This window comes from Mytilus californianus, unplaced genomic scaffold (genome assembly GCF_021869535.1).
Source record: "Mytilus californianus isolate M0D057914Y unplaced genomic scaffold, xbMytCali1.0.p SCAF_10, whole genome shotgun sequence".
Taxonomy (NCBI): Eukaryota; Metazoa; Mollusca; class Bivalvia; order Mytilida; family Mytilidae; genus Mytilus; species Mytilus californianus.
The window spans coordinates 21,002,621-21,030,357 of NW_026262582.1; the positions used below are offsets into that span (position 1 = coordinate 21,002,621).

General features: G+C 35.8%; 1 protein-coding gene and 2 long non-coding RNA genes across 3 annotated transcripts; 2 read left to right on the plus strand and 1 right to left on the minus strand.

Annotated features, from left to right (window-relative positions):
- The first annotated feature begins 10,073 nt into the window (after positions 1 to 10,073).
- Positions 10,074 to 11,921, plus strand: LOC127718702 (innexin unc-7-like). Its single transcript, XM_052224756.1, has 2 exons — positions 10,074 to 10,088; positions 10,446 to 11,921. The coding sequence occupies exons 1-2, from the start codon at positions 10,074 to 10,076 to the stop codon at positions 11,445 to 11,447; spliced, it is 1,017 nt and encodes a 338-aa protein (XP_052080716.1). The 3' UTR covers positions 11,448 to 11,921.
- Positions 11,922 to 15,154: 3,233 nt separating this feature from the next.
- LOC127717758 (uncharacterized) lies at positions 15,155 to 16,098 on the minus strand. Its single transcript, XR_007989356.1, has 2 exons — positions 15,895 to 16,098; positions 15,155 to 15,428 (listed from the first exon to the last, which is right to left on the minus strand). It is a non-coding gene; the product is annotated as an uncharacterized LOC127717758 (long non-coding RNA).
- A 4,186-nt stretch (positions 16,099 to 20,284) lies between these two features.
- LOC127717756 (uncharacterized) lies at positions 20,285 to 23,179 on the plus strand. Its single transcript, XR_007989354.1, has 2 exons — positions 20,285 to 20,505; positions 22,736 to 23,179. It is a non-coding gene; the product is annotated as an uncharacterized LOC127717756 (long non-coding RNA).
- The last annotated feature ends 4,558 nt before the right edge of the window (positions 23,180 to 27,737 follow it).

The following is a 27,737-nucleotide window of genomic DNA, read 5'->3' on the forward strand; positions in this document are numbered from 1 at the left end:
AATTATTTCAATACATGATTTTTTCTTTTATCATTCTTAAAAACTCTTTTGTCAACGTTTTAAATATTTATTGATTAAGATAATCATAGTATTTGATTCACTAAAAAGGGATTTCTTTAAATCACTTTTGTTCCTTGAAGGTAAGATGAAGGACATGATTTTTTCTTTCTACGAAAAAATACACCGCGTTTTAAAATGTCATTGAAATTTAAGTATCTGGTTCCAGATAAACATAATTTATGAGTTATTCATATTTACCACTATCCGTAATAATAGCTTGAACATGTTCCCCCTGTCCGTATTTATTAGATTATTGACTGATTGATAAGTGATGATTGTTGTTGGTTTACGCCACTTTCAGCACACTTTGCTTTATCATGGAATCCGGATTTTTTGTCAGCGGAGGTATCCGGAGTTTCCGGAGAAAACCACCGACCTTAGGCAGTAAAACTTGCAGTCCTTGTCAATAAAGATCGGAGTTCGAATGCACCTTGGCATTAGCGGGGTTCTATCTCACAACCTCAGTGTTAGTGACATGCTAGTGACCACTGTAAATGAACTTCTCAGAACACTTGACCACCGAGGCACCTCACATTTTTTTGATAAATGTTATATTGATATTGATAACAGAGTATATAGAATATAACGGTAACAAAAATATTGGACACCAAACTGACCACATCAATCACTTACATCCAACTCCTTCAAAAAAGATTTTTAAAGAAGTTGCAAACAAGCAAAGACAAAAAGCAACGAGCAATACTTGACCCAGAATGCCTATTTGGTACAGACACAAACGTGATCTGGAACACAAACGTGATCGGGTTAAACCAGTTTCACGTGCAACCAAACCTTCCCTTTGCCAATCTAGATCATATGTCGTCATAGAGATAACACATTAAACATACCTGCACTGTCCAGCTAGAAACAGGATGACAACTAACTTGAACAATTAAAATTCACTACAATTTAAGAGTTTACCAAAATAATATGATATGGTCAATTTTTAAAGCACTATGAAAATGCATATGTGTGTCATGAAATTGAAACGAATGATAATTTATAAGTGTTTTCTCTATGAGCACAAAAACCAAATATTCAAGACTCCAATTTATCAATAAGATCGTTAATAAAAAAATAAGATACAGTTTCGCTGAAAGAACACTTCCTTGCCTAACACCACGGTTTTATATGAACCATTTTTTTTGCGTACCACCAGACAACACCGCACGTATGAGATCAGAATACATATTAGCAAGTAGAGACCACAATTTTGCCGTAGTGCCATATTTATAGGGTAGATTTGGTAGATAATAACATGATCAGAACTGGAGCAAAAATTTCAATTTCCTGAAATAAAATTATTACTAATAAATTTTATTGATATCAAAACTCATGAATAATACTCTTAAAGAGAGGCAAAAGATACTAAAGGGACATTCAGACTCAAAAGATGAAAATAAACTGACAACGTCATGGCAAAAAATAAAAACACCAAAGACAAACAACAGTATACAAAACACAACATATGAAAAATAAGACTGAGCAACACGAACCCAATCAAAAACCGGGGGATGGGGTCTCACGTGCTCCGGAAGGGTAATCAGATCCTGCTCCACATGTGGCATCCGTCGTGTTGCTCATGTAAGTACAAACACGGTGATAAATCTTACTTATTCGGTAGGTCATATTCGGGGGAAAAGAGGACGGGATTATTGTTACGACGATTGGAACATTTCCGTCGTCATCTGTGAAATGGACATTTTATAACGGTCAACCAACTCCTTTTGGCGTCCGTAACACTTTCGAAGGGATGATTTTAATTTCCCCACTTGGAACTCTTCGTTTCAAATGTATACTTGATAAAAAAAATAACAAAGATGGTTCAAATTATTTGCATAACAGGTTGCGGAACTATATGGCAACGACTATTGCACATTTTCCCGGTTTTCTAACATTTGCACCTTTTGCTCGTGCAATACCTTTGTTTGGATCAGAACTTTTATGTATCTGGACGACTTTGATTCCTATTGACCACTTTGTTGATTTGTTGTCCCTCATCCATGCAGTTAGCTTGTCACGAATATCTCTGTTCGACCACTCAATACTACCCTGTGATTAGGGATGTCTTGGCTTCCCATGAACGATAACTACATTTGTATTTTGGTCCACATCAGTTTTTAATCTGAGATAACCAAAGCTGTAAATTCACGACCATTTTCACTTTGAAGTATATAGTAAATGGGACGCATCAAAAATTGTGAAAACATCAATTAAATTGGAAGTCACCTCTAAAGCATATTTTTACGTAAGAGTTCTAATGTTATAAAATTGTGTTAGGTGATCTTGTTACGCCATTAGAAATTTATATTTTCATCTGTGTTTGATTGGAAATTTGTTAAATCAACCTTTTACTGTTAAATTCTTTGAATAAAATGGGTGATACTACTATTCTCTTCCCACAGTTTAAGACTAAAGACAATTCATACCTGTCTACACTTTAAGACCGTGAGTTGTCGTGTATATGGTTTTTTTGTTGTTTGTTTTGTTGGGTTGTTGTTTCCTTTTAATCATGTAATTTGACATGCATAGATACTTTTGTGCAACCGTCCGTGCATGCCCAGTAAAACATTTTCTCGAAAAAAAATATTATAAACATGTTCAATTAAATTAATTGTTGAATTTGCAGCCTTCTTCTTACTACGCGTGCTTTGAAAATTATCACGAAAACCTCTTAGAGGCTATAAATAGTTGTTACAGTACTACTAGTGATACTGAAGGTATAATAAAACAACAGTAGATAAATTGTTTTATCGAGCACAGTCTGGCTGCAACATAAAACCATTGAATGTTGTAAGTCCGTGACCGATCAAACCGTGATTGTAGTTAGAATTTTTTACGTAAACATGATCCTCTGCATTAAGATGAACTGTCACGCTCGCAGAAGCAGTTTCCCAATCCGTACTAGTATGTCCGTAAACTCTTTGGAGGTAAACGCCATTTTTTACTATTGAAACATCTGTCGTTCCAGACGCGCCAACTCCGATAGTGACGTCGAAGACATACACCCCAGCATATGGTGCAGTGAACATTCCACTAACGCCACTAAAGCTATTGCCTTCATTTGTCACAATATGGTCATATCGTAGAATCTCGTGGAGTGTGAGATTTGTACGATGATCACTCAAAGCAGCAGTAAATGCAACTCCTCGTTGCTTAACACAATCTGAAAATTGCAAAATTAGTTTTTATAGAAAAGTGAAACCAGACTTTTAAGCGAGCGTAGCGAGTGGTGGCAAGAGAGCTACAACAATATCATTAGAATCAGATATCATGTTATTTTTAGAGTTCTGGTGCATGTATTCTTGCGATAACTTATCTTATGTGTGCCACATCATTCTCCCGATTTTAGTTTGTGTATTAAAATTTTAATAAATCGCACACCACCTATTCTTGGCCCCCATTCCTTTCCACGTTATTTTGTCACTTTCAACCATTTATATTGGCGGGATCAATATACCGTTATTTACGCGTCAGACCGTACTAGTTACCGGAACTTTGAATACACCAAACCAGGTATTTCATATTTGAGAAACAGGCAATATATGCCCTCAATTTTAGAATTCATTCATACATTGTTGTATTAATCAAAATTATCAGTCAAAATTAATGTGTTCTACAAGGACCACCAGTCCTTCACTTTTCATTTGATATCTAAATTATCAAAATATATTCTACATAGTTTGATATTTACACCTAATAGATGCGTAGCAACAATTTGTTTTAAATATGTACTACTTTCCAGTATGTTCTTTTTGACCGGGCCCGGTCGATTTGGTTGTGTTACATCTTACAAAGTCTATTTGAATTCTTTTGCAAAGAATTACGCTCAAACCGGTGCTAGGGGCCGTTTTATAATTGAGTGATGTGAGAGTATTTTTTTCCCTCCGTTTTGAAAGCCTCACTGTGACTTTGAGATGAAGTACAGCAATAAAAGCGCTGTTCCTTTGCTTTTTGTGTGTTTTTTGCTGTGCATGTTCTGATTTTGTGTCATGGATGGATACCCTAAATCCTTTATTTTTCTATTTTGAAAAAAATGTATATAGCAGGCTAAATATTTCTTAAATCTTTTCCCCACCCCCTGGTCCCCAACCTTCACAATCACCTACACCATAACTCTCAATTTCAGAGCATTCTCGATATATTTTAGATTTGTTGACTGTCACTTTTGTTTAGAACAGTTTCACTACATATGATGAATATACAAGTAATATATTTATCATATGCAGTAAAACCTTTCTAAACAAAATCATTTTTTATCTTCATAAGGAGTGCTGGTAAGTAAGATATTTTTAGTATTCACATGTACATCTGTGATAAACATCTTTTGTTTAGAACACTTATCCAATCAAGCGTCGACTTCGAAAGTATACTTATCCATATGTACAAATGTACACACTGAACATTGTGTTTACTCAGACAGAACACAATATATCCTACCTTCTAGCTTGTTTAATCTCTCCGTAAGTTTCTGCACCTGGAATGCCAAATCGTCCTCAACTAGTAGACGCCTTTGTTGGCTTCTAACGCTCGTAAAGACACATAGTATCAAAACAATGAAATTATTCGCCATTGTATGATATCTATAGACTATATAGTGTAAAAAGATAAGATATTGATGAATCGTCCTTCAAATGCCTTATCTGTAGAGACAAACGATTCGTGCAGTACAAATTAAACACAAGTAACAGTGTACTAACACAGAATACAAATTACTATTTGCAGTCACATCATATTCGTATTTGCCCTTTTGGAGGTCTGTTTACATTACCTGATTTCATTTCTATCTCCGCACTTGCTCATTTTTTATGATTGGGCACCCACGCAAGCATAACAGAATGAGCGAGTGTGGACATTTATTTTAATTTGATTGATTTTTATAGGGGTTGTATTGTTCAATCTTTAGTTTAGTCCGTTAAGATTTCTTGGACTTTTATCTGTTCGTCTAATTTGTTTATGGATAGTGTTACTCTTTTATAATTATCCGCTGTATAAATTCCAAGTAGGATAAGTTGCGTCCAAGGGTGATTTATTGCATAAATCTATTCAAATATATGATTCATTTATCTCTGTTTGACGTTGCATCAGTGGGAAATGGCTATTGGTGGTGATAAACAGAACTATATAGTTTCGGGTAGGTATTTATCACGATATGTATCTACATTTACTCAATTCCGTGCAATGCACATTTGGATCAGAATATCGCCAAATGTCGTCAAAAGACCAATGCATACGTCCCATTCATTTCTTGCAATACGCTGCTGTGACTGACATTAAGCACATGAACCTGATTGACAATGAACACGCCCCGTTCATTTCTGGCATTGCACTACTGTGACGGACATTAAGCACATAAACCTGATTGACAATGAACACGCCCTATTCATTTCGGGCTTTGCACCTCTGTGACGGACATTAAGCACACGAAACTGATTGACAATAAACACATCCTGTTCATCTCGGGAATTGCGATACTGTGACGGACATTAAGCACAAGAAACTGATTGACAATGGACACGCCCTGTTCATTTCGGGCATTGCACTGCTGTGACGGACATTAAGCACAAGAAACTGATTGACAATGAACACGTCATGTTCATCTCGGGTAATGCACTGCTGTGTCGGACATTAAGCACATCAAACTGATTGACAATGAACACATACCGTTCATCTCGGGAATTGCACTACTGTGACGGACATTAAGCACAAGAAACTGATTGACAATGGACACGCTCTGTTCATTTCGGGCATTGTACTACTGTAACGGACATTAAACACATCAAACTGATTGACAATGAACACGTCATGTTCATCTCGGGCAATGCACAGCTATGTCGGACATTAAGCACATCATGAACACATCCCGTTCATCTCTGGAATTGCACTACTGTGACGGACATAAATCACATGTCAATAAACTGATTGACAATGAACACGTCATGTTCATCACGGGCAATGCACTGCTGTGTCGGACATTAAGCACATCAAACTGATTGACAATGCACACTTAGATTGGTAAAGCCAAATTATAATATATCATGCTGGAACATACAACACTTCGTCACTTTCTGGTATATATATTGAAAATCTAATGACAGTAGATTCCACAACTAAGGGAACTAATTCAAAACTTAGTAAAACCTAGTAATTTATATACAGATTTATTTAGATATCATGCATTCGCCGTATTATCGAACTAGCTTTTTAAACTTTAATGATGTTGACTACGCTGTTTCAAAATAACAAGCTTTATAAAAGACTGTTATAAATTGATACTTAAAGAGAAGAAGTAAAAAAGAAAGGTCTATGTCCTTGTTTTTGAGATATAAGCTATTGAAAATTTAACATCTAACATTTGCACATTTTTTTTTCAAAATCTATGAAAAACTAACAAGGATTTTGTCATATTTTCAAAAGTGGCTTTTAACTTTACGTTATAAAACTATGAAAAGAAAAGAAGGGGTTAACGGGCATAATATATAATGGCACTACATTGTAAAAACCAGAGAAATACGAATATCTGTCAAAAAGTCAAAAACCAGATCAGTGAACATCCTGACAAGCAATATTTTTATCTTATCGGATATTTGTTCTTAATTTTTGTTATCATAGATTTGATAACTTGTATTTATATATCATACAACACGGACAATTGTCTCTTCACCATTAGTCTTAATTTCTGACGAAATTAAAAGATACAGATGACCCTATTTCTACACCCCAGTCAACATATTGCCACAGTTAGAGTAGCACGTGTAGAGTAAAGTCTAGCATTTGTCGAAATATCATTTTATTCAAAATTTAAAGTATGATAAGGCCTCTTCTTTCGTCCTGTGGAATGGAAAAAAATATAAGTCTATCTTATAACATAGAACTTGATATTTTAAGTTAATATATTCTTTTTATAAATCTATTTGACTAAGCAGTTTTATAAACAGGTTTGTTTTTAGGACAGGAAACAATAATGATAATGAATTGTGTAGGACTGATAAATAAACAAAGTAACCCCTGTAATACAAGTAGAGATAACATATTACTAGATTGATCAAGTTGCACGCTGTGACGCAATACGGAGAAATGGGGTAAGACTACATATAGTAGATTCGACATGAAGACAAAGTGTAATACCTTTTTATATTTACTTAAAGAATAATAATTTACATTTTGACAACAACTAAATTCTAAGGCAACAATACATCATGCTTGTATTTGCAGTTCCTCTAATTTGTATACATAAAGTGTTGACGATATTTACCAAGAAACCTCTGCAACCATCAGTGAAATGAAAAAGCATGCACATCTGTGTATAAGAATGATTATTCTATACTTGCTAAAAATGCCGTTAGGGGCCGGGATAATGCGATGAGGTATGCCGTATATCGCAAAATATTTGAGCGTGTATAATTTCTGTTTTTTTATCGCAAAAAAAAAACCTACGAGAACATTTTCCTGTTCAGTTAGAGGCATTGTTCTGGTCCAGATAGCCTGACTGTTTGCAGCTTGGCACCCACGTGATGAGATAAAACCAGTTTTAAATGTGCACAAATTTCTTTCTTGCCTTTCACGTAGATTAAATCCAAATACAGGTTTCCTAGCACACAACAAGTGTTTCTCTATATTTCTGTGATGAGTTGGTTCATTTCCGTATATAATACTGGTGCGTAAAAAAAAGTAAAACAAAAATACAGAACTCCAAGGCAAATTCAAAAGGGGCAGTCTATAATAACAGACAAAATAAAACGTCATCAATCAACGGAACGGAACAGTCATAAGCAGGACTTTGTACGGCATTTTCTAATGAAAATGGTGGGTTAAAACTGGTTTCATAGCTAGCTAAACCTCCCACTTGTATGACATTTGTTTATAGTTCCGTTATATTGACAAAATTTGGTGAGCAACCCAAACAGACATAATAGGCTAATGTGGCAATAATTGGGATCCAGCAGCCAAAATAGTGTAAAAATACATGAAAACTGACTCAAAATTCATCAAACATACAAATAAATCTAACAAAGACACCAACAAAAATAGATATCATGTTTTACACTGTATACAGGAATCAACTGTCTGTAGAGATAAAGAAACAAACAAGCAAATAGTACGGTTATTTCAGTCAAATCAAATTAAAAGCCTTATTCAAAGTCGGCATGAAACAAAACAATAACATAGGCTCTTTGGGCTCTTTGGGCTCTTATAACTGACAAATACATACATTTACGTTCGTTATATGTTTTTGTTTGATGTTTTTCTGCTTTGTATCGATATGGTGAGTTGAGCCATTTTCAGCTCGTTTTTATATATATAAAATTGGGAATGGAAATGGGGAATGTGTCAAAGAGACAACAACCCGACCACAGAACAGACAACAGCAGAAGGCCACCAACAGGTCTTCAATGCAGCGAGAAATTCCCGCACCCGGAGGCGTCCTTCAGCTGGCCCCTAAACAAATATATATACTAGTTCAGTGATAATGAACGCCATACTAAACTCAAAATTGTACACAAGAAACTAAAATTAAAAATAATACAAGACTAACAAAGGCTAGAGGCTCCTGACTTGGGACAGGCGCAAAAATGCGGCGGGGTTAAACATGTTTATGAGATCTCAACCCTCCCCCTATACCTCTAGCCAATGTAGAAAAGTAAAGGCATAACAATACGCACATTAAAATTCAGTTCAAGAGAAGTCCGAGTCTGATGTCAGAAGATGTAACCAAAGAAAATAAACAAAATGACAATAATACATAAATAACAACAGACTACTAGCAGTTAACTGACATGCCAGCTCCAGACTTCAATTAAACTGATTGAAAGATTATGTCTTCATCATATGAATATCAGGCACAATCCTTCCCGTTAGGAGTTTAGTATCATACCATCATAACATATATGAGAAGAACATAACCCGTGTCATGCCAACAACTGGTTTTTAAATAAATGTGTTTAGTGCCGATGCAAAGACCCTATAAGTGAATCAATATTAACGCCAAAATATGCAATCTTTAATGACCTGACAACAGTATCGTAACTATATGCCTTCTTAATAAGTCTATTTAAAGGTTTTGTTAGTTTCAGAGGTGAATACTGACATTTTTGTGTTTTTATGTTGTGCTGTAACACCACTGTCCCAGGTTAGGGGAGGGTTGAGAGCTCACACACATGTGTGACCCACATTCTGTATGTGCCTGTCTCAAGTCGGGAGCCTGTAGATCAGTGGTTGTCGTTGGTTCATGTCTGTCATATTTGTTTTTCGTAAATTGCTTTGTTATAAATTAGGCCGTTAGTATTCTCTATTAAATTGTTTCATATTTTTCATGTCGGGGCCTTTTATAGCCGACTATACGGTATGAGATTTTCTCGTTGTTGAAGGCCGTACGGTTGCCTTTAATTGCTTACATCCACTTTGTCTCATTGGCAATCATACCACATCTCCTTATTTTTATACTATACTGATAATAAAGCATAAAACATATAAAACATATATTTCATATAAATAAGATTATGTGGTATGAGTGCCAATGAGACAACTCTCCATCTAAGTCACAATGTGTAAAAAGTAAACAATTATAGGTCAAAGTACGGCCTTCAACACGGAGCCTTGGCTCACACCGAACAGCAAGCTATAAAGAGCCCCAATATGGCTTGTGTAAAACAATTCAAACATGAAAACCAATGGTCTAATCTATATAAAAAACGAGAAACGAGAAACATACATGAGTACTAAGCTAAAAGTAGCATTAAAGCAGCAACATTCAATGACAATAACTTCTGAAGAACTTTTCATTCTGACAGTTACATAAATAGGAGGTCTTGATGAGGAAGGTACTTGGAATGACAAACAGAGATAGGGACAATTCCCCCTGTATTAATTCATATCAGTCACCAGGTCGAAATCTTTGAGTTTCAAAAACTAGGTCCGGGATATTTAAATGTTTAATTTTGAGTATGTAAAGAGTATAATAACAAAAGTATCGCCGGATTTTTTCGTTATACTATATCCTTTGAGGTATACAAATGGTGGGAAAACAGGTATATTAAAAGTCACGTTTCTATACTATCCTACGTGAGACAACACCTTGACCATGATTATGCCAATTCTCCTCCTCCTTCTCCTCTTTCTCCTCCTCCTCCTCCTCCTCCTCCTGCTCCTCCTCCTCCTCCTGTTATTATTATTATTATTATTATTATTATTATTATTATTATTATTATTATTATTATTAACTTTTCAGTATCAACGACTTTAAACTAGCAAGAAAGTTAGCAGGAATAAAAGATTTAACAGACGATTCTCTGATTCATCAATTAAATCGGTCTGGTTGTCTGATTTTCTTTATTATTGTCGCGATAGCCGTTAGTACAAAGTTATATACTGGTAACCCAATTCAGTGCTGGTGTCCTGCCCAGTTCACTAAATACCAGATACCATACATCGACAAATATTGTTGGGTTCGGAATACTTACGTAGTTGATTTTGATTCTACTATTCCGAATGAAAAGTATGCGAGACATGAAACTGAAATTCAATATTACCAATGGACACCTATCATATTGCTATTTCAGGCCGTTTTATTTTATGCACCAAGATTATTCTGGAAGGCGTTTAGTGGATATTCGTCTTTGAATATTAAAAAAATTATAAAAATAGCGAACGAAATATCATACAAGTATGGAGATGAACGTAAGAAAACTGTAAAAAGTACCGTTGAATATTTCGAAAAATACTTAAAAATTCGGAATTGCGTGACAACGAGGAATAGAAACATGGAACAAACGAATGAAACCCTTGTTGCTATGGGAATCCATAAAGGAAATTATATTGTACTTATATTTCTCCTTACTTCATTCTTATATGCAGCAACCGCTTTAAGTCAAATATTCATAGTAGACAGTCTTCTTGGGATAAGATTTAAAACACTAGGGCCAGATATTCTCAAACGCGCTGTCATGGGAGATACTTTGTTGGACCACAACAGATTTCCAATTGTTACGTTTTGTGATTTTGAATTACGACAAATGACAAATGTACAAACATGGACCGTCCAATGTTCATTGCCGATTAATCTATTCAGTGAGAAAATATTCATAGCAAATTGGTTCCTTTTGGTTGTTATGACGATTATAAACGCCATCTACTTCCTGTATAACTTGGTATCTACATTTTTGCCATATCGAGCAGAGGTTTATGTACACAAATTTCTTATAGTAAATGGTGTTCATACTGGACGGTACCAGATAATTCCTGAACATTTGACAGAGTCACAAACAGACTTTGTTCATAGTTATTTACGTCGGGATGGAGTTTTTCTTATATGGATGCTTAGTAATAAGGTCAATCATGTCGTAGCTGGAGAACTTGTGAATGAACTTTGGAAGAATTACACCAAATAGTGTCATCTTTTAAGAAAAAAAATGATTGCCTAATATGCTAAAAAATAAAAAGGCGGAAAAATGTAAACAACATCTGCTAAGATCAACGTTAAAAATGTGATGTGAAAAGGGTTAGAATTGGGGTTTTATTTACACTTACCTAAATTCGATAGCTCTTTTTAAATGTTTTTTTTTTATATATATATAATTTACGATATTGTTAATTTCCACAGGTAATCTGCAAGTATTGAAAAAAAAATGAAAAACAAATGCTAAATTCTTTCCACTTCTTTGCACAAAACATTTGTCTTTAAATATGTTTCGTTTTGTTTCATTGTTTAAACTACATCTCGGTCCGATTCTGTTTTGCAATCTAGCACAACTCTATATTTAATTCCGGTATTTTATTGTTCATATTACAGATAAATGGCAGTCTACACGGACGCAACACATTTTCATTCATCTGACAAGGCAACTTAATACAATCCAGTTATATTCTCTGACGAATTATATTTATTATCAATTATAGAAGACTGTTTAAACAATATCGACAAACAGAAATCCTTGTAGTCATTCACACCATATGGATTCAATGGGAACAAGTAAAATTCATATACTTTAGAAAAAAAAATATATCCTTAACTTCACGTTTCACTTAGTCTATATAGATAATATAAAAAATAGAAGATGTGGTATGATTGTAAACGAGATATCTTTCCAACAGAAACCAAATGACTAGAACTTATCAACAACAGGTCAATGTACGGTCTTCAACAATGAGAAAAACTCTTAACACCAAAATGCCCCCGAAATGTAAAACGATTCAAGAAAACCAACGACTTGATTAATGTACTAAAAAAAAAATTAACGAGAAACAAATATGATATCTAGCTACACACAATATTCCAAATATGCACAAAGAGTGTGTATTACACGGCTGACACGATATTACAGACACAATTGATACGATATTCCAGATATGAAAAAAGAGTGTATATCACACGAATGACACGATTATTCAGATATGCACAAGGAGTGCATATCACCCGGTTGACACGATATTACAGATATGCAAAAGGAGTGTATATCACATGGCTGACGCGATATTTAAGATATGCACGGAGTGTATATCACACGGTTGACACGATATTCCAGATATGCACAAGGAGTGTCTATCACATGATTGACACGATATTTCAGATATGTACGTATACAAGGATGTGTATATCCCATGGCTGACACGATATTACAGATATGCACAAGGAGTATATATCACATGATTAACACGATATTCCAGATATGTACAAGGAGTGTATATCCCACGGTTGTCACGATATTCCAGATATGCACAAGGAGTGTATATCATACGGTTGACACGGTATTGCAGATATGCATAAGGTGTGCATATCACACGATTGACACGATATTCCAGAAATGCACAAGGAGTGTATATCCCATGGTTGACACGTTATTACAGATAGGCACAAGGAGTATATATCACATGGCAGACGCGATATTCAAGATTTGCACAAAGAGTGTATCACACGGTTGACACGATATTCCAGATATGCACAAGGAGTGTATATCCCACGGCTGACACGATATTACAGATATGCACAAGAAGTGTATATCGCATTGCTGACACGATATTACAGGTACGCACAAGGAGTGTAACTCACGGTTGACATTATATTCCAGATATGCACAAGGAGTGTATATCACCCGGATGCACACGATATTTCAGATATGCACAAGGAGTATATCCCACATTGGCACGGTTGACACGATATTACAGATTCGCAGAAGGAGTGTATATCCCACGGTCGATACGATACTACAGATATGCACAAGGAGTGTATATAACACGGCTGACGCGATATTCAAGATAATCACAAGGAGTGTATGTCATACGGTTGACACGATATTACAGATATGCACAATGAGTGTATATCACACGGTTGACACGATATTATAGATATGCACTAGCAGTATATATCACACTTTTGCTACGATATTACAGATATGCAAAAGGGGTGTACTTATTATATCACAATAGTTGACCCGATATTCCATATATGTATAGAGCTTGCCCTTCCTGTCGTGATTTATAAGGCACAAAGGACGCTATTGAACAAATGATTCCTACTTGTAATGCTTATGGTATCTTCTTCTTCTTCCAAATACTGGAGTAGACTCCTAGGTAGGAGTGTAAAACTTCCCGGAAACATCATTCGAAAGTTTTACACAGGTCATCAAAATTCAATTTAAATATGCTATAGCGTAATTGTGCTTATTGCAATAAACGTTGTTATCTTATCATATTTAATTGGCCGTTGTGGAACATCTGTGTCACAATAGATGAACACAAACATATTTTCAGTTGTAGACACAGTCCTGCCCTTTTTTCTCAAATTCGACATTTCTGAATGACATTTATCATCAAGAGCAAACGGAACTGCTTACCTTTCTAGATCAGCCGTAACCTTATCTCATTATCATGTTAACCTCTTGAACGTGTATGTAATATTAGCCGCTGGACATAAATCAAATATTAATTAATCAATCAATCAATCATTTTTATTAATATTCGAACGAAATAGTTATGGCTTAGAGAGGAAGAGGCCAAGTTCGCAGGACCCAATCAGCGACCAGGTGAGCAATATGATAGTTGCGGTTTTTTATTTTCATTTTGTAAAATGTATTACGAAAAGAAAGCAAAAGCAAATCTAATATCATTACCTGCATTAACTAGCTGTTAATATTATGAGACAAAACTGTAGAAAAAGTGTACTTTTAAAAATTGTCACAAAAGACTTGGTTTAAGTCGTGAGGTATCAATTGGTATCGGTTGAGTTCATATTTTTACTTAGTGTATCTTCAATTACAGTTAAAACGTTTGTTTGCTGCTAAAACGTCACTGCAATATTCACAGAAAAAAAGTTTAGTGACGTTAAGAGAAATAAGGAATTGGACTTCGATTTGAGAAAAAGAAAAAGGACTGCGATGAACATAACAGATACCACTATACATAAGGGTCTGGGGTTTACATAATAGAGAATACTGAATTGGCCAATTCTACAGACAGTGGACAAAAAAAGCAGTGTAGAGAAAAATTAGGCGGCAAAAAATGTAGAATAGAGAACAACTTGGAGCTAAATTATAAAGAATAAAGAATGATGGGCAAAAATATAAAGAATACAGAAAAAATGACATAAAAAATAAGAACCTCCTAAATTAAAGAATACAGAAACGAAGAACCCGTATCCAGTACTGCATTACAGCTCTATATTAAGGATGTTCGTTCCTCTTGTTTTTTAAATTTTTGTCAGATATTCGGAATCCTCTGGTTTTATCCATGTAGTGCCATGAAAAAAAATTGCCGCTAACCGATACTTTTCTTTTCATAATTTTTTTACATATAGTTTAAAAAGTCATATTCGAAAATCTTATAAAATCTTTGTTATTTTTTCTTAGTTTTTGAAAGGAAAAGGTGTCAATGATATAGGTATGATAATTCTAGAGAGAATCATTTCCCGCCAAATTTCAATGGCTTACATTTTTTTCTGCTATTTTAGTTCCATTATTTAAATCTATTAATTTATATCAGTCTTCTAAAAAGCTTGTTATTTTGAAACACAGTAGAGAACATCCTTAGGCTGTATAAGAAACGCAGAAGTGACTTACGAGATCTACAGAAGCGAAAGTGCAAAATAAAACAAGTCTAACACCATAGGACTAAATTAAAAACGAAATATGCAAATTTTAATACGCATGAGAACATACTGTCAAAAATACATTTTATCCAGCTAGGATACGTAAAATTATATTATATTATCTAACTTTCAAAGTTCAAAGTTCATCATGCCTCGGAACAAATTCATCATAAGCTATAAGTCCATCTTTATTTTTGTCATGTTCATCAAACAAACTGTCCACAATGTCTTTGAAGTAATCAGAATCTGGACTGTAACCAATTTTGTTTGCAACGAGGTATATTGTTACCTATAAAAGAATAAAAATACAATGGAAGTAACATGATTTCAACACAATAAAATAATCGTGTTGCATTCTTGCTGTATTACGAATTATCGTTTGTTTTTAGTCTTCTACTGCATGTATTCTTCTTCTGATAACATGCATATTTTCAACAAGAAGAAGTGGGTTGAGCCCTCACAAATATGTTTAACCCCGTCACATTCTTTACATGTCTGTTCCAAGTCAGAGGCCTGTAAATCAGAGGTTGTCTTCGGTTGCCGCCTGCTCGTTTTCGAAGCAAGCAAATTGAACAAGTTTGAAAGGCAGCCAATTTGATTTGATGAAGCAAAAAGCAAAACGAAGTTCCGGAAAAACAACCAACACAGGTTTCAAAGGTATGCAAATACATGTAGACTTAGTCTTTTTAAGATTTGATTTAAAGTGGAATTGGCATCCCGGTCACCCTGGCCATGCATTAAGGTTATTTTCTTACCTCTTGGCGTGTTAATTTCCTGTTCCTGTCCGTGTCTATATCCTTATGAATATTTGACAGTTTGATAGCCTCCTCCTTTAACGGATTCTCATCACACTGGATGCAATATAACAAATGCACGAGAATAACACAAATAGTCACGAGATTTATTGATGGTTTGAGCATTTTCATTGAGTATTTAGGTTCTATGTTATCAGTGTCTACAATTTTTCACATCAAACTTTAAGACGGTGTCCTTATCAAGAGAAATATAAGACAGAACTGAACAAGAATTGAAACAAGATAAATTCATAATAAAATGTCATAATGTGGAGACTAATATATTAAAGGCAGAGGAAGGAGCCAGAATCATGAGAATGTAGTTAAAATTGGGGAAGGGGGAGGGGGGGAATTGAATGAATTGAATAAAATAAAGTATCATAGAAGAAAACTGCACTTTAAAATGTGCAAGAAAGAGTTTGACATTTAAATCACATAGAAATTAGTGTATTTATCCAAAATTACCCCCCCCCCCTTTTACCCCCAACCACCGTAAAAAATAATAAATATTACAAAAAAAATATGAACAAATATGAAAATCAGCACAAACACACATACCTGCTAGAAATTGACCCCTTTAGATACTTGAAGCAGCATGTGCACCTACTTTTGGTATAAAAAAAAACAAGTAAACAAAGAAACAACAAAATATGCTATTTAGACTATCACATAGAAATACAACCGTCGAATTTATTTTACTATCCATGAGATAAATTTCAAACCTTTGTAAGCTTTCACTCCCCCCTTATTTCCAATGCAACTCCTTTCACTCCCCCCTTATTTACCAATGCAACTCCTTTCACTCCCCCCTTATTTCCCAATGCAACTCCTTTCACTCCCCCCTTATTTCCCAATGCAACTACTTTCACTCCCCCTTATTTCCCAATGCAACTCCTTTCACTCCCCCCTTATTTCCCAATGCAACTCCTTTCACTCCCCCCTTATTTCACAATGCAACTCCTTTCACTCCCCCTTATTTCCCAATGCAACTCCTTTCACTCCCCCCTTATTTCCAATGCAACTCCTTTCACTCTCCCTTATTTCCCAATGCAACTCCTTTTACTCCCCCCTTATTTCCCAATGCAACTTCTTTCACTCCCCCCTTATTTCCCAATGCAACTCCTTTCACCCCCCCCCTTATTTCCCAATGCAACTCCTTTCACTCCCCCCTTATTTCCCAATGCAACTCTTTTCACTCCCCCCTTATTTCCAATGCAACCTCCTTTCACTCCCCCCTTATTTCCAATGCAACTCCTTTCACTCTCCCTTTTTTCCAATGCAACTCCTTTCACTCCCCCCTTATTTCCCAATGTAACTCCTTTCACTCCCCCCTTATTTCCCAATGCAACTCCTTTCACTCCCCCCTTATTTCCCAATGCAACTCCTTTCACTCCCCCCTTATTTCCAATGCAACTTCTTTCACTCCCCCCTTATTTCCCAATGCTACTCCTTTCACTCCCCCCTTATTTCCCAATGCAACTACTTTCACTCCCCCTAATTTCCCAATGCAACTCCTTTCACTCCCCCCTTATTTCCCAATGCAACTCCTTTCACTCCCCCCTTATTTCACAATGCAACTCCTTTCACTCCCCCCTTATTTCCCAATGCAACTCCTTTCACTCCCCCCTTATTTCCCAATGCAACTACTTTCACTCCCCCTTATTTCCCAATGCAACTCCTTTCACTCCCCCCTTATTTCCCAATGCAACTCCTTTCACTCCGCCCTTATTTCACAATGCAACTCCTTTCACTCCCCCTTATTTCCCAATGCAACTCCTTTCACTCCCCCCTTATTTCCAATGCAACTCCTTTCACTCTCCCTTATTTCCCAATGCAACTCCTTTTACTCCCCCCTTATTTCCCAATGCAACTTCTTTCACTCCGCCCTTATTTCCCAATGCAACTCCTTTCACTCCCCCCTTATTTCCCAATGCAACTCCTTTCACTCCCCCCTTATTTCCCAATGCAACTCTTTTCACTCCCCCCTTATTTCCAATGCAACTCCTTTCACTCTCCCTTTTTTCCAATGCAACTCCTTTCACTCCCCCCTTATTTCCCAATGTAACTCCTTTCACTCCCCCCTTATTTCCCAATGCAACTCCTTTCACTCCCCCCTATTTCCCAATGCAACTCCTTTCACCCCCCCCTTATTTCCCAATGCAACTCCTTTCACTCCCCCCTTATTTCCCAATGCAACTCTTTTCACTCCCCCCTTATTTCCAATGCAACCTCCTTTCACTCCCCCCTTATTTCCAATGCAACTCCTTTCACTCTCCCTTTTTTCCAATGCAACTCCTTTCAATCCCCCCTTATTTCCCAATGTAACTCCTTTCACTCCCCCCTTATTTCCCAATGCAACTCCTTTCACTCCCCCCTTATTTCCCAATGCAACTCCTTTCACTCCCCCCTTATTTCCAATGCAACTTCTTTCACTCCCCCCTTATTTCCCAATGCTACTCCTTTCACTCCCCCCTTATTTCCCAATGCAACTACTTTCACTCCCCCTAATTTCCCAATGCAACTCCTTTCACTCCCCCCTTATTTCCCAATGCAACTCCTTTCACTCCCCCCTTATTTCACAATGCAACTCCTTTCACTCCCCCCTTATTTCCCAATGCAACTCCTTTCACTCCCCCCTTATTTCCCAATGCAACTACTTTCACTCCCCCTTATTTCCCAATGCAACTCCTTTCACTCCCCCCTTATTTCCCAATGCAACTCCTTTCACTCCGCCCTTATTTCACAATGCAACTCCTTTCACTCCCCCTTATTTCCCAATGCAACTCCTTTCACTCCCCCCTTATTTCCAATGCAACTCCTTTCACTCTCCCTTATTTCCCAATGCAACTCCTTTTACTCCCCCCTTATTTCCCAATGCAACTTCTTTCACTCCGCCCTTATTTCCCAATGCAACTCCTTTCACTCCCCCCTTATTTCCCAATGCAACTCCTTTCACTCCCCCCTTATTTCCCAATGCAACTCTTTTCACTCCCCCCTTATTTCCAATGCAACTCCTTTCACTCTCCCTTTTTTCCAATGCAACTCCTTTCACTCCCCCCTTATTTCCCAATGTAACTCCTTTCACTCCCCCCTTATTTCCCAATGCAACTCCTTTCACTCCCCCCTATTTCCCAATGCAACTCCTTTCACTCCCCCCTTATTTCCCAATGCAACTCCTTTCACTCCCCCCTTATTTCCCAATGCAACTCCTTTCACTCCCCCCTTATTTCCAATGCAACTTCTTTCACTCCCCCCTTATTTCCCAATGCAACTCCTTTCACTCCCCCCTTATTTCCCAATGCAACTACTTTCACTCCCCCTTATTTCCCAATGCAACTCCTTTCACATCCCCCTTATTTCCCAATGCAACTCCTTTCACTCCCCCCTTATTTCCAATGCAACCTCCTTTCACTCCCCCCTTATTTCCAATGCAACTCCTTTCACTCTCCCTTTTTTCCAATGCAACTCCTTTCACTCCCCCCTTATTTCCCAATGCAACTCCTTTCACTCCCCCCTTATTTCCCAATGCAACTCCTTTCACTCCCCCCTTATTTCCCAATGCAACTCCTTTCACTCCCCCCTTATTTCCAATGCAACTTCTTTCACTCCCCCCTTATTTCCCAATGCAACTCCTTTCACTCCCCCCTTATTTCCAATGCAACTCCTTTCACTCCCCCCCCCCTTATTTCCCAACGCAACTCCTTTCACTCCCCCTTGTTTCCCAATGCAACTCCTTTCACTCCCCCCTTATTTCCCAATGCAACTCCTTTCACTCCCCCCTTATTTCCCAATGCAACCCCTTTCACTCCCCCTTGTTTCCCAATGCAACTCCTTTCACTCCCCCCTTATTTCCCAATGCAACTCCTTTCACTCCCCCTTGTTTCCCAATGCAACTCCTTTCACTCCCCCCTTGTTTCCCAATGCAACTCCTTTCACTCCCCCCTTATTTCCAATGCAACTCCTTTCACTCCCCCCTTATTTATTTCCCAATGCAACTCCTTTCACTCCCCCTTGTTTTCCAATGCAACCTCCTTTCACTCCCCCTTATTTCCCAATGCAACTCCTTTCACTCCTCCCTTATTTCCCAATGCAACTCCTTTCACTCCCCCCTTATTTCCCAATGCAACTACTTTCACGTGTGATCAGGTATGTAATGTCTTTAGTTATATTTGATGTTCTGTTCTTAGGCCAGAAGAAAAATTGGTAATTTCTCGACAAAAGGTTAATTAGAAAAGTAGATAAAATTTTCTATTACACTTTTTTCTATTAAACATAACATGTACATGTATATCTATAATATTTTATCTTTATCTATTAGTACATTATAAGTGTGCTAGTTCATAAGGTACTTGTAAATGTGTGATAAGATACACGTGTAGTTAAGTATTAAGATTATTGATATTTTTAGATGTACATAACATTAAAATGATTACGAAGTCGTGTCTTCTAATTGCTGCAATACTATGTTCATTAATAGCATTCTCAGTCTGTGAGGAAGATGAAGCAACTAGTCTTGCAAAAGTTTTTGAGGAAATGGATACTAATGGGAATAAAAAAGTAACATTTAAAGAGGTAAGGATTTCATTAAATGTTATGCATCTACAGATTGAATTGTGAAAAACAAAAATTGCCAATGATGGTAAACAATTCATTAGTAAAGTAAAAGGATATGCGGGGTTATAACCAATGAGACAGCAACCCGACCACACAAATAATCAAAAACATCTAGAGGTCAAAGTACAGTTCAACAATAGACAGGGTCTATTAATACACGATTTACGCGAAAATTTGACATGATCTCATATCACAGTGTTCAATGATCTGTATGAATGTTATTTGTATTACAGGTAATTGTGTTATCTCTTGTCCCAATCTTGTAGCGTTGTATATATATATATATATATATCATGTATATGTTTCTCATGACTGACACATGAATAAAACGATACCATTCGTCCTTCTAAAAATGTCACGTGCTTAATCAATATATACAAGTAGTCAATTATAGAAGATCACAACTAAATTCAATAATAGGTTTATTTAAACAAAACTCATCTTTTTAAAAGCAATAATATATACGATCATATACGATCAACACCGAAAATCTTAGAATAGCGACATTGGTAGACAAATCACTAGGTCAGTTAACATTTTAAACCCACTTTGTTTAATTTCCGGCAAAGGTACAAGTGAGAAATCTCTGTATGAAGCATGTAAAATCAATAAGCCTTATCCGGAATAGTTGATCTGCTAATGAACTTTTAGGAAATATTCCAAAGCTTCCTTTATTTTACCACGATCATAACAGAAACTCTATCATTTCCAAATTGTAAGTTAATATCTATGTCCTTTACAAATAAATGGACAAGTTGTCTTTTTGACATTGAAACATCTTTTTTATTTATATTGTGTCATAGATCAAACTTATTCGTTCAGTGTATATTTACTTGTTTTTGTGTATTTTCTTGTTGATCGAGTTAAGCCATTAATTTCAATTGATATTTTATTGTGTGTCTTTTTATGTTGTAATGTTATACCACTGTTTCAGGTTAGGGTGAAGGTTGGCGCCTATCAAAACGTTTAAACCCGCTGCATTTTTATGCACCTGTCCAAAGTTAGGAGCCTGTTTTTCAGTGGTTGTCGTTTGTTGGTGTGGTTCATAAGTGTTTCTCGTTTCTCGTTTTTTATATAGATTAGACCGTTGGTTTTCCTGTTTGAATTGTTATACACTAGTCATTTTAGGGCCCTTTATAGCTTGCTGTTCGGTGTGAGCCAAGTCTCCGTGTTGAAGGCCTTACTTTCATCCATAATTGTTAAATTTTTACACATTGTGACTTGGATGGAGAGTTGTCTCATTGGCACTCATACCACATCTTCTTATTTATTCGAGCGTCACTGATGAGTCCTATTGGAGACGAAACGTGCGTCTGACGTACACAATTGTAAGCGAGTATATTAAAAATCCCCAGAATATAATGGAAGAATTCCGACTTTGTACTTGGGTAGATCATGTAGATAGAAACAATTAAGGTATCTGTACTATGTTATCTAAAGAATATATTTTCAAATTTGTGTTAAACTTTTTTTTGAAATTATATTGAATCTGTGCGCAGATGCCGCATAAAATTAACATGATTCTTGGAATACAAGACATGCATGTCTTTACCATTATCAATGAGATATTCACAGTAATAGTGATTACCCTAATGATGTCCATATTTGGCAATTCACAAAATGAAATGTCTGTATATTCTAAACGTGTCTTTCGACGAAGGTATATGAAGGCATTTATTTTTTCGTACTAAATCTAACTTTCGATGCAACAATTTTTCAGATTTTTGTTATATTCATCTGTTTCATTTTTTTTTTTTTTTTTTTTTTTTGACTTCAGAATATAAAGAAAACACTACTGATAGTCATAGAAAGCTGTCTTTAGAGGTCATATCAGCTAATGTATTTTCTGAATAGGTTTAAACAGACTCATTTAATAACAAGAATGTGTCCATAGTACACGGTTGCTCCACTCGCACTATCATTTTCTATGTTCAGTGGACCGTGAAATTGGGGTCCAAACTCTAATTTGGCATTAAAATTAGAAAGATCGTATCATAGGGAACATGTGTACTAAGTTGGGCTTCAACTTCATCAAAAACTACCTTGACCAAAAACGTTAACCTGAAGCGGGACAGACGGACGGACGAACAGACCGAAAAACATAATACCCCTTGGTGGGGCATACAAATAAAGACAAAATTAAGATACTATGTATATCTTATTGTATGTTGTTTTTTTTCTATTGTAGGTATCAAAATTTTTGTCAAGTAAAGGGTTGAATCAGGACGATCAAGATTTCAAAAGGACGGTGCAAACATTCATGGACAGCTACGATAAAAACAAAGACAAAATAATAACTTTTGATGAATTCGTACCTAAACATGATGAACTTTGACACGTCAAATACAAAAAAGAAAAAAAGAAGTACAAATGAGAGATAAACTTAACAATTTTACTGAGATAACGATACACTCGTAACAATGCGTATACATATATATATATATATATATATAGTGACACAAGACACGAGTGCGTTGACTTGTTATTTCTGTGTTTTTGTACAAATATCCTTTTTGTATGCATGCTGAAAAACATTATTAGTGTTATGACTTTATGAGCATTTCAAAAAAGAGACAACATATGTGTAAACAGATTATTTGTATGTATTATAAATAAACACAAAATTATTTTCCGATTTAGTCATGTTGTTAGTGTTTCATATAGTTTTTATTAAATTCCACTGAACGTTAGTATACTGGCAACAATCAATCTATTACAGTCATGATTCACATGACCGTTTTAATGTAACATATGATGTGCAACTGTTAGGACACATATATATAGGAACTGTTTTCTCTTTTTCAAGATGATGAAGTGTTTAACGTCCAGTGACAAATTATGCATACAGGCCCGTAGCCAGGAATTTCCAAGGGGTTCGATACAATCACCCTCAACTTTAACGCTTACAATTCAAACAGAACGTCGACTTTAACAGTGATTATTTGTTTTCAAGGGGGGGTTCGTATGAACCCCACGAACTCCTCCCCCCCCCCCCCCCCCCCACCTGGCTACGGGTGTGGCATATCAGGACAAAGAAACGATATCATGTGATTTGATTATAAATCCTGCTTTGTACTTGACCGACCACGCTGAACAAGATTTTTAACATGCAAGTTGTCAAGGTTTGCAAGAAGACAAGTCACCCTACCTGGACACATTATTCAGATCCGAGCTTACTGCAGTGTCTTTGCTCCTTAAAACAATGAGTGGCATTTTTATACGACCGTAAACATTTTGCTGTCGTATAATGTTATGACGTTGTCAGCGTCGTCGTCGTCGTCCAAAGACTTGTGGTTTCCATACAATAACTTGATAATAAGTATATGGATCTCTATGAAATTGTACCACAAGGATCCATACCACAAAAGGAAGGTTGGGATTAATTTCGGGTGTTATTGTCCTAACTGTTTTGAGAATTAGGGGCCAAAAGCAAGCATTTGTCATGTTTCATGACAATAATTTGTGTATAAGTGTATTGATCTCTAAGAAATTGTACCACAAGGTACCATACCTCAAAAGAAAGGTTGGATTGATTTTGGTGGTTAAGGCCCAAACCGTTTTGGAATTAGGGGCTAAAAAGAGGCAAAAAAACTAGGATTTTCTGGTTTCCGGACAATAACTATAAGTCTTTAGATTTTATGAAATTGTACCACAAGGTTCCATATCAAAAAAAGGAAGGTTGGGATTGATTTTGGGGGTTATTGTCCTAACTGTTAAGGAAAAAGGGGCTGAAACAATATTTTTCTAATACTTTGTATAAATTGCTGATTTCTTGACCAATGTCAATGTTGTTTAATCCAAAGCCTCAAATTCTTGACGTTCTTTAATATGCTAAATCTAGCCGTGTATTTAGATTTTGGATTTTGGGCCCGTCAATCAATTTTTTTTAAAGAACTTCGTGGTAAGGTCATAAAAGGTAAAAGTCCAATTTAAATTATTTCAGTTCTTCGACCACTTTCATTCTGTGTCAGAAACTTATGCTGTGTCAAATATTTAATCACAATCCAAATTCAGAGCGGTATCAAGCTTGAATGTACTGTCCATACTTGTCCCAATTGATTAGGGTTTCGACCTCCGCGGGCGTATCAAGCTGCGCACTGCAGATAATTTTATTGATTTATGTTTTGTTTGTATAGCCATAGAACTTCATTATGGTTTAGTTTAAAGTTTGCATTTACTGTCAGTAATCTGTTGATTATGGAATTTACATTTCTTTTTTTCTTACATTAAAACATTTACATTAAAAAGTTTTCAACTAGCATCAATAAAAATTAAAATCTGTCACTTCTGAGGTTTCAGTTGAACACTGTAATCGGTTTACTTTTATAAAATTATTTATTAAAGTCATATGAAACTTTTATATGTACAGCCTGTAGACAATTTTGAGCAATGAGATTATTGTGTTCATATATATTAATATTTTGATGGGAAAATTAAACACGTAACCGTGATCCAAATTTGTACATGTGCCGTATTGAGCAGACTAACACTTTATATTTATCTGTTGTAGTTTTTCCATTGAAGTATTAAAAAAGGGAATGGTCGTTCAGCCTTCTGTAATTGATCTCCATTTTGTAGTCTCAGATAACTGTGGCGGTATCGCTGCCGGTACCCGTTCAGAGTCTGCAGGTATCATTATTCCAGTAGATAGTGATATGGAATAAGCATGATTTTAAATTCCTCTGATAAAAATACCATAGCTTGCAATGAGATAGGGTTTTGCTCATTGTTGAAAGCCGTACTTTGACGTATAGTTGCTAGCCTTGGTCTCTGGTTGAGAGTTGTCTAATTGGCAATCATACCACATCTTTCTACTTTTGTAGTATACGGTGTTTGACTCTTTGACCTTTTTGGTAAATTCTTTATGTCTTGCATGTAAATGTTTTATATTTTTTATTTCAAACGAATCTGATATATGAATCTGCGCATTGAACTTGATATCAATTTTGAAAAAAAACAGGTCAAAAGCTCGAACAAAAATTTATAACTCGACCTCTACGGAATTATTCAAACTGAACATACGTGTTGTCAACCTTACTTCAACTGACAAAATAAGGAGCAGCATCGTAATTGTTGTTTCTCTAATCGTTTTCTAATATACAGCTGTGAATTCCGCAATTCGGTTGAACGTGTCATCTATGTATCCACTCTATCCATATTATGTCTATTCTTATAAACAGGTTTAGACAAGAGGAGTATTAGAGCAAGATTGTTATTAAAGAATACACCGTGAAATATCAATTAACACTACCAAGGACAGAAAAACGAAATACAATTTGCGAATCTTAAGGGCGGGACTGATTTGTACTCATGGAAGACATATGCAACATATACGGAAGCCAATTTAGGACCTCCTAAAAATATATATTTGAATTCGAAATCGAATTGAAGAATTCGTTATAACAGATTAAATTCGTGATAACGAATTTCCGGAATTAGTTATAACAGTTTTTGCAATTCGTTATAACGAATTAAATTCGTTATCACAAATTTTTGTAATTCGAGATAACAGATCAAAATCGTAAAACGAATGTTATAAATCGTGATAACGAATTGTATAAATAGTTATAACGGATTGATTCGTTATCACGAATTCGTAGAATTTGTTATCACATTTTTTTTTGGTAATTCGTGATAACGGATTAAAATCGTTATAATGAATGTCATAAATGGTTATAACGGATTAAATTCGTTATCACAAATTCGTAGAAATAGTTATAACGAATTTACTCCGTTATCACAAATTACACAATTTGTTATAACGATTTTAAACCATTATCACGAATTACAATAATCTGTGATAACAAATTTAATCAGTAATCACGAATTACAAAAAAAAATGTGATAACAATTTACACAAATTCGTGAAAACGATTTTAATCCGTAATAACGAATTATAAAGTTCGTTATCACGAATTACAAAAAATTGTCATAACGAATTTAATCCGTTATTACGAATTACAAAAACTGTAATAACTAATTCCACAAATTCGTTATAGCGAATTTAATCTGTGATAACGAATTCTAGAATTCGTGATAACAATTTAAATACGTGATATCGAATTCAAATTATATTTTCTGGAGGTCCTAAATGGGCTTCCGTAAACACAAGTTACTGCGACTGTTTTCACAATAAAATCTTACTCATAGTTAGAAAATAATATGATAGCAAAACCTCATCCTTAATTCGAAGGAACACAGTTTATCCCGTGGTCTAACAAATGAAAAAGTAAAAGCAAAGAAAAACCCGAAAATTCAAACAATAGTTCAGTCCTTTTTTCGATAACCTGGCTCGTAGGGCCATTTGAGCTATTACCATCACTTGGCGTCCGTCGTCGTCGTCCGTCGTAGTTTGTCGTCTTTCGTCGTCCGTTGTCGTCGTCGTCGTCGTCGTATACTTTTTCAAAGATCTTCTCTGAAACTACAAAACCAATTTAACAAAACTTGGGATGTGATCCTTATGGTACTAAGAATAAAGTTTGTGTTATTTATTCCATTCAGTCAACAAACATGGCCGCCATGGCTACAAATAGGACATAGACATAAAATGCAGTTTTTTTTTGCTTACATCTCAAAAACTGAAACAGTGAGAGCAAAACTGAGAAAACATGATCAGCAGGTCAAGATCTATAAGTGAGGAAATGTTTAGACGAATCCGACAACCCAGTGTGGATTTATTGCCCCTGAAATAATAATTTTATGAGATTTCCCAGTTTTTGGTTGTTTTCTTAAAAACTATTATAGATAAAGAGAAATTTTAAACAGCAAAAGTGTTCAGTAAATTAAATCCACCAATGTGTTCATGGACTGAATTCGTCAATTAATCCCATAGAAGTGTTATTGCCTTTGAAATGTTATGCTTAAAAGTCCAGGACATATAATGATAAGTTAGAGTGTCGAAAGATATAATAGGGATAATCCAACTCATCAGTCGAAAACAAACCGACAATTGCGATGGCATATAACAAAATCAACCAAACGACAAACAACAGTATACAAAACACAACATAGAAAGACTGAGCAACAAAACACCAGGTGTGATCGCAGGTGCTCCCGAAGGGTAATCAGATCCTGCTCCACAGGTGGCACCCGTCGTGTTGCTCATGTAAGTAACAGTAGATTTCGAGTCTGGATCAACTTACTACTGTATATCGAGAAATCTGAAATAGTTTTCGATGTAAGACGCTGGG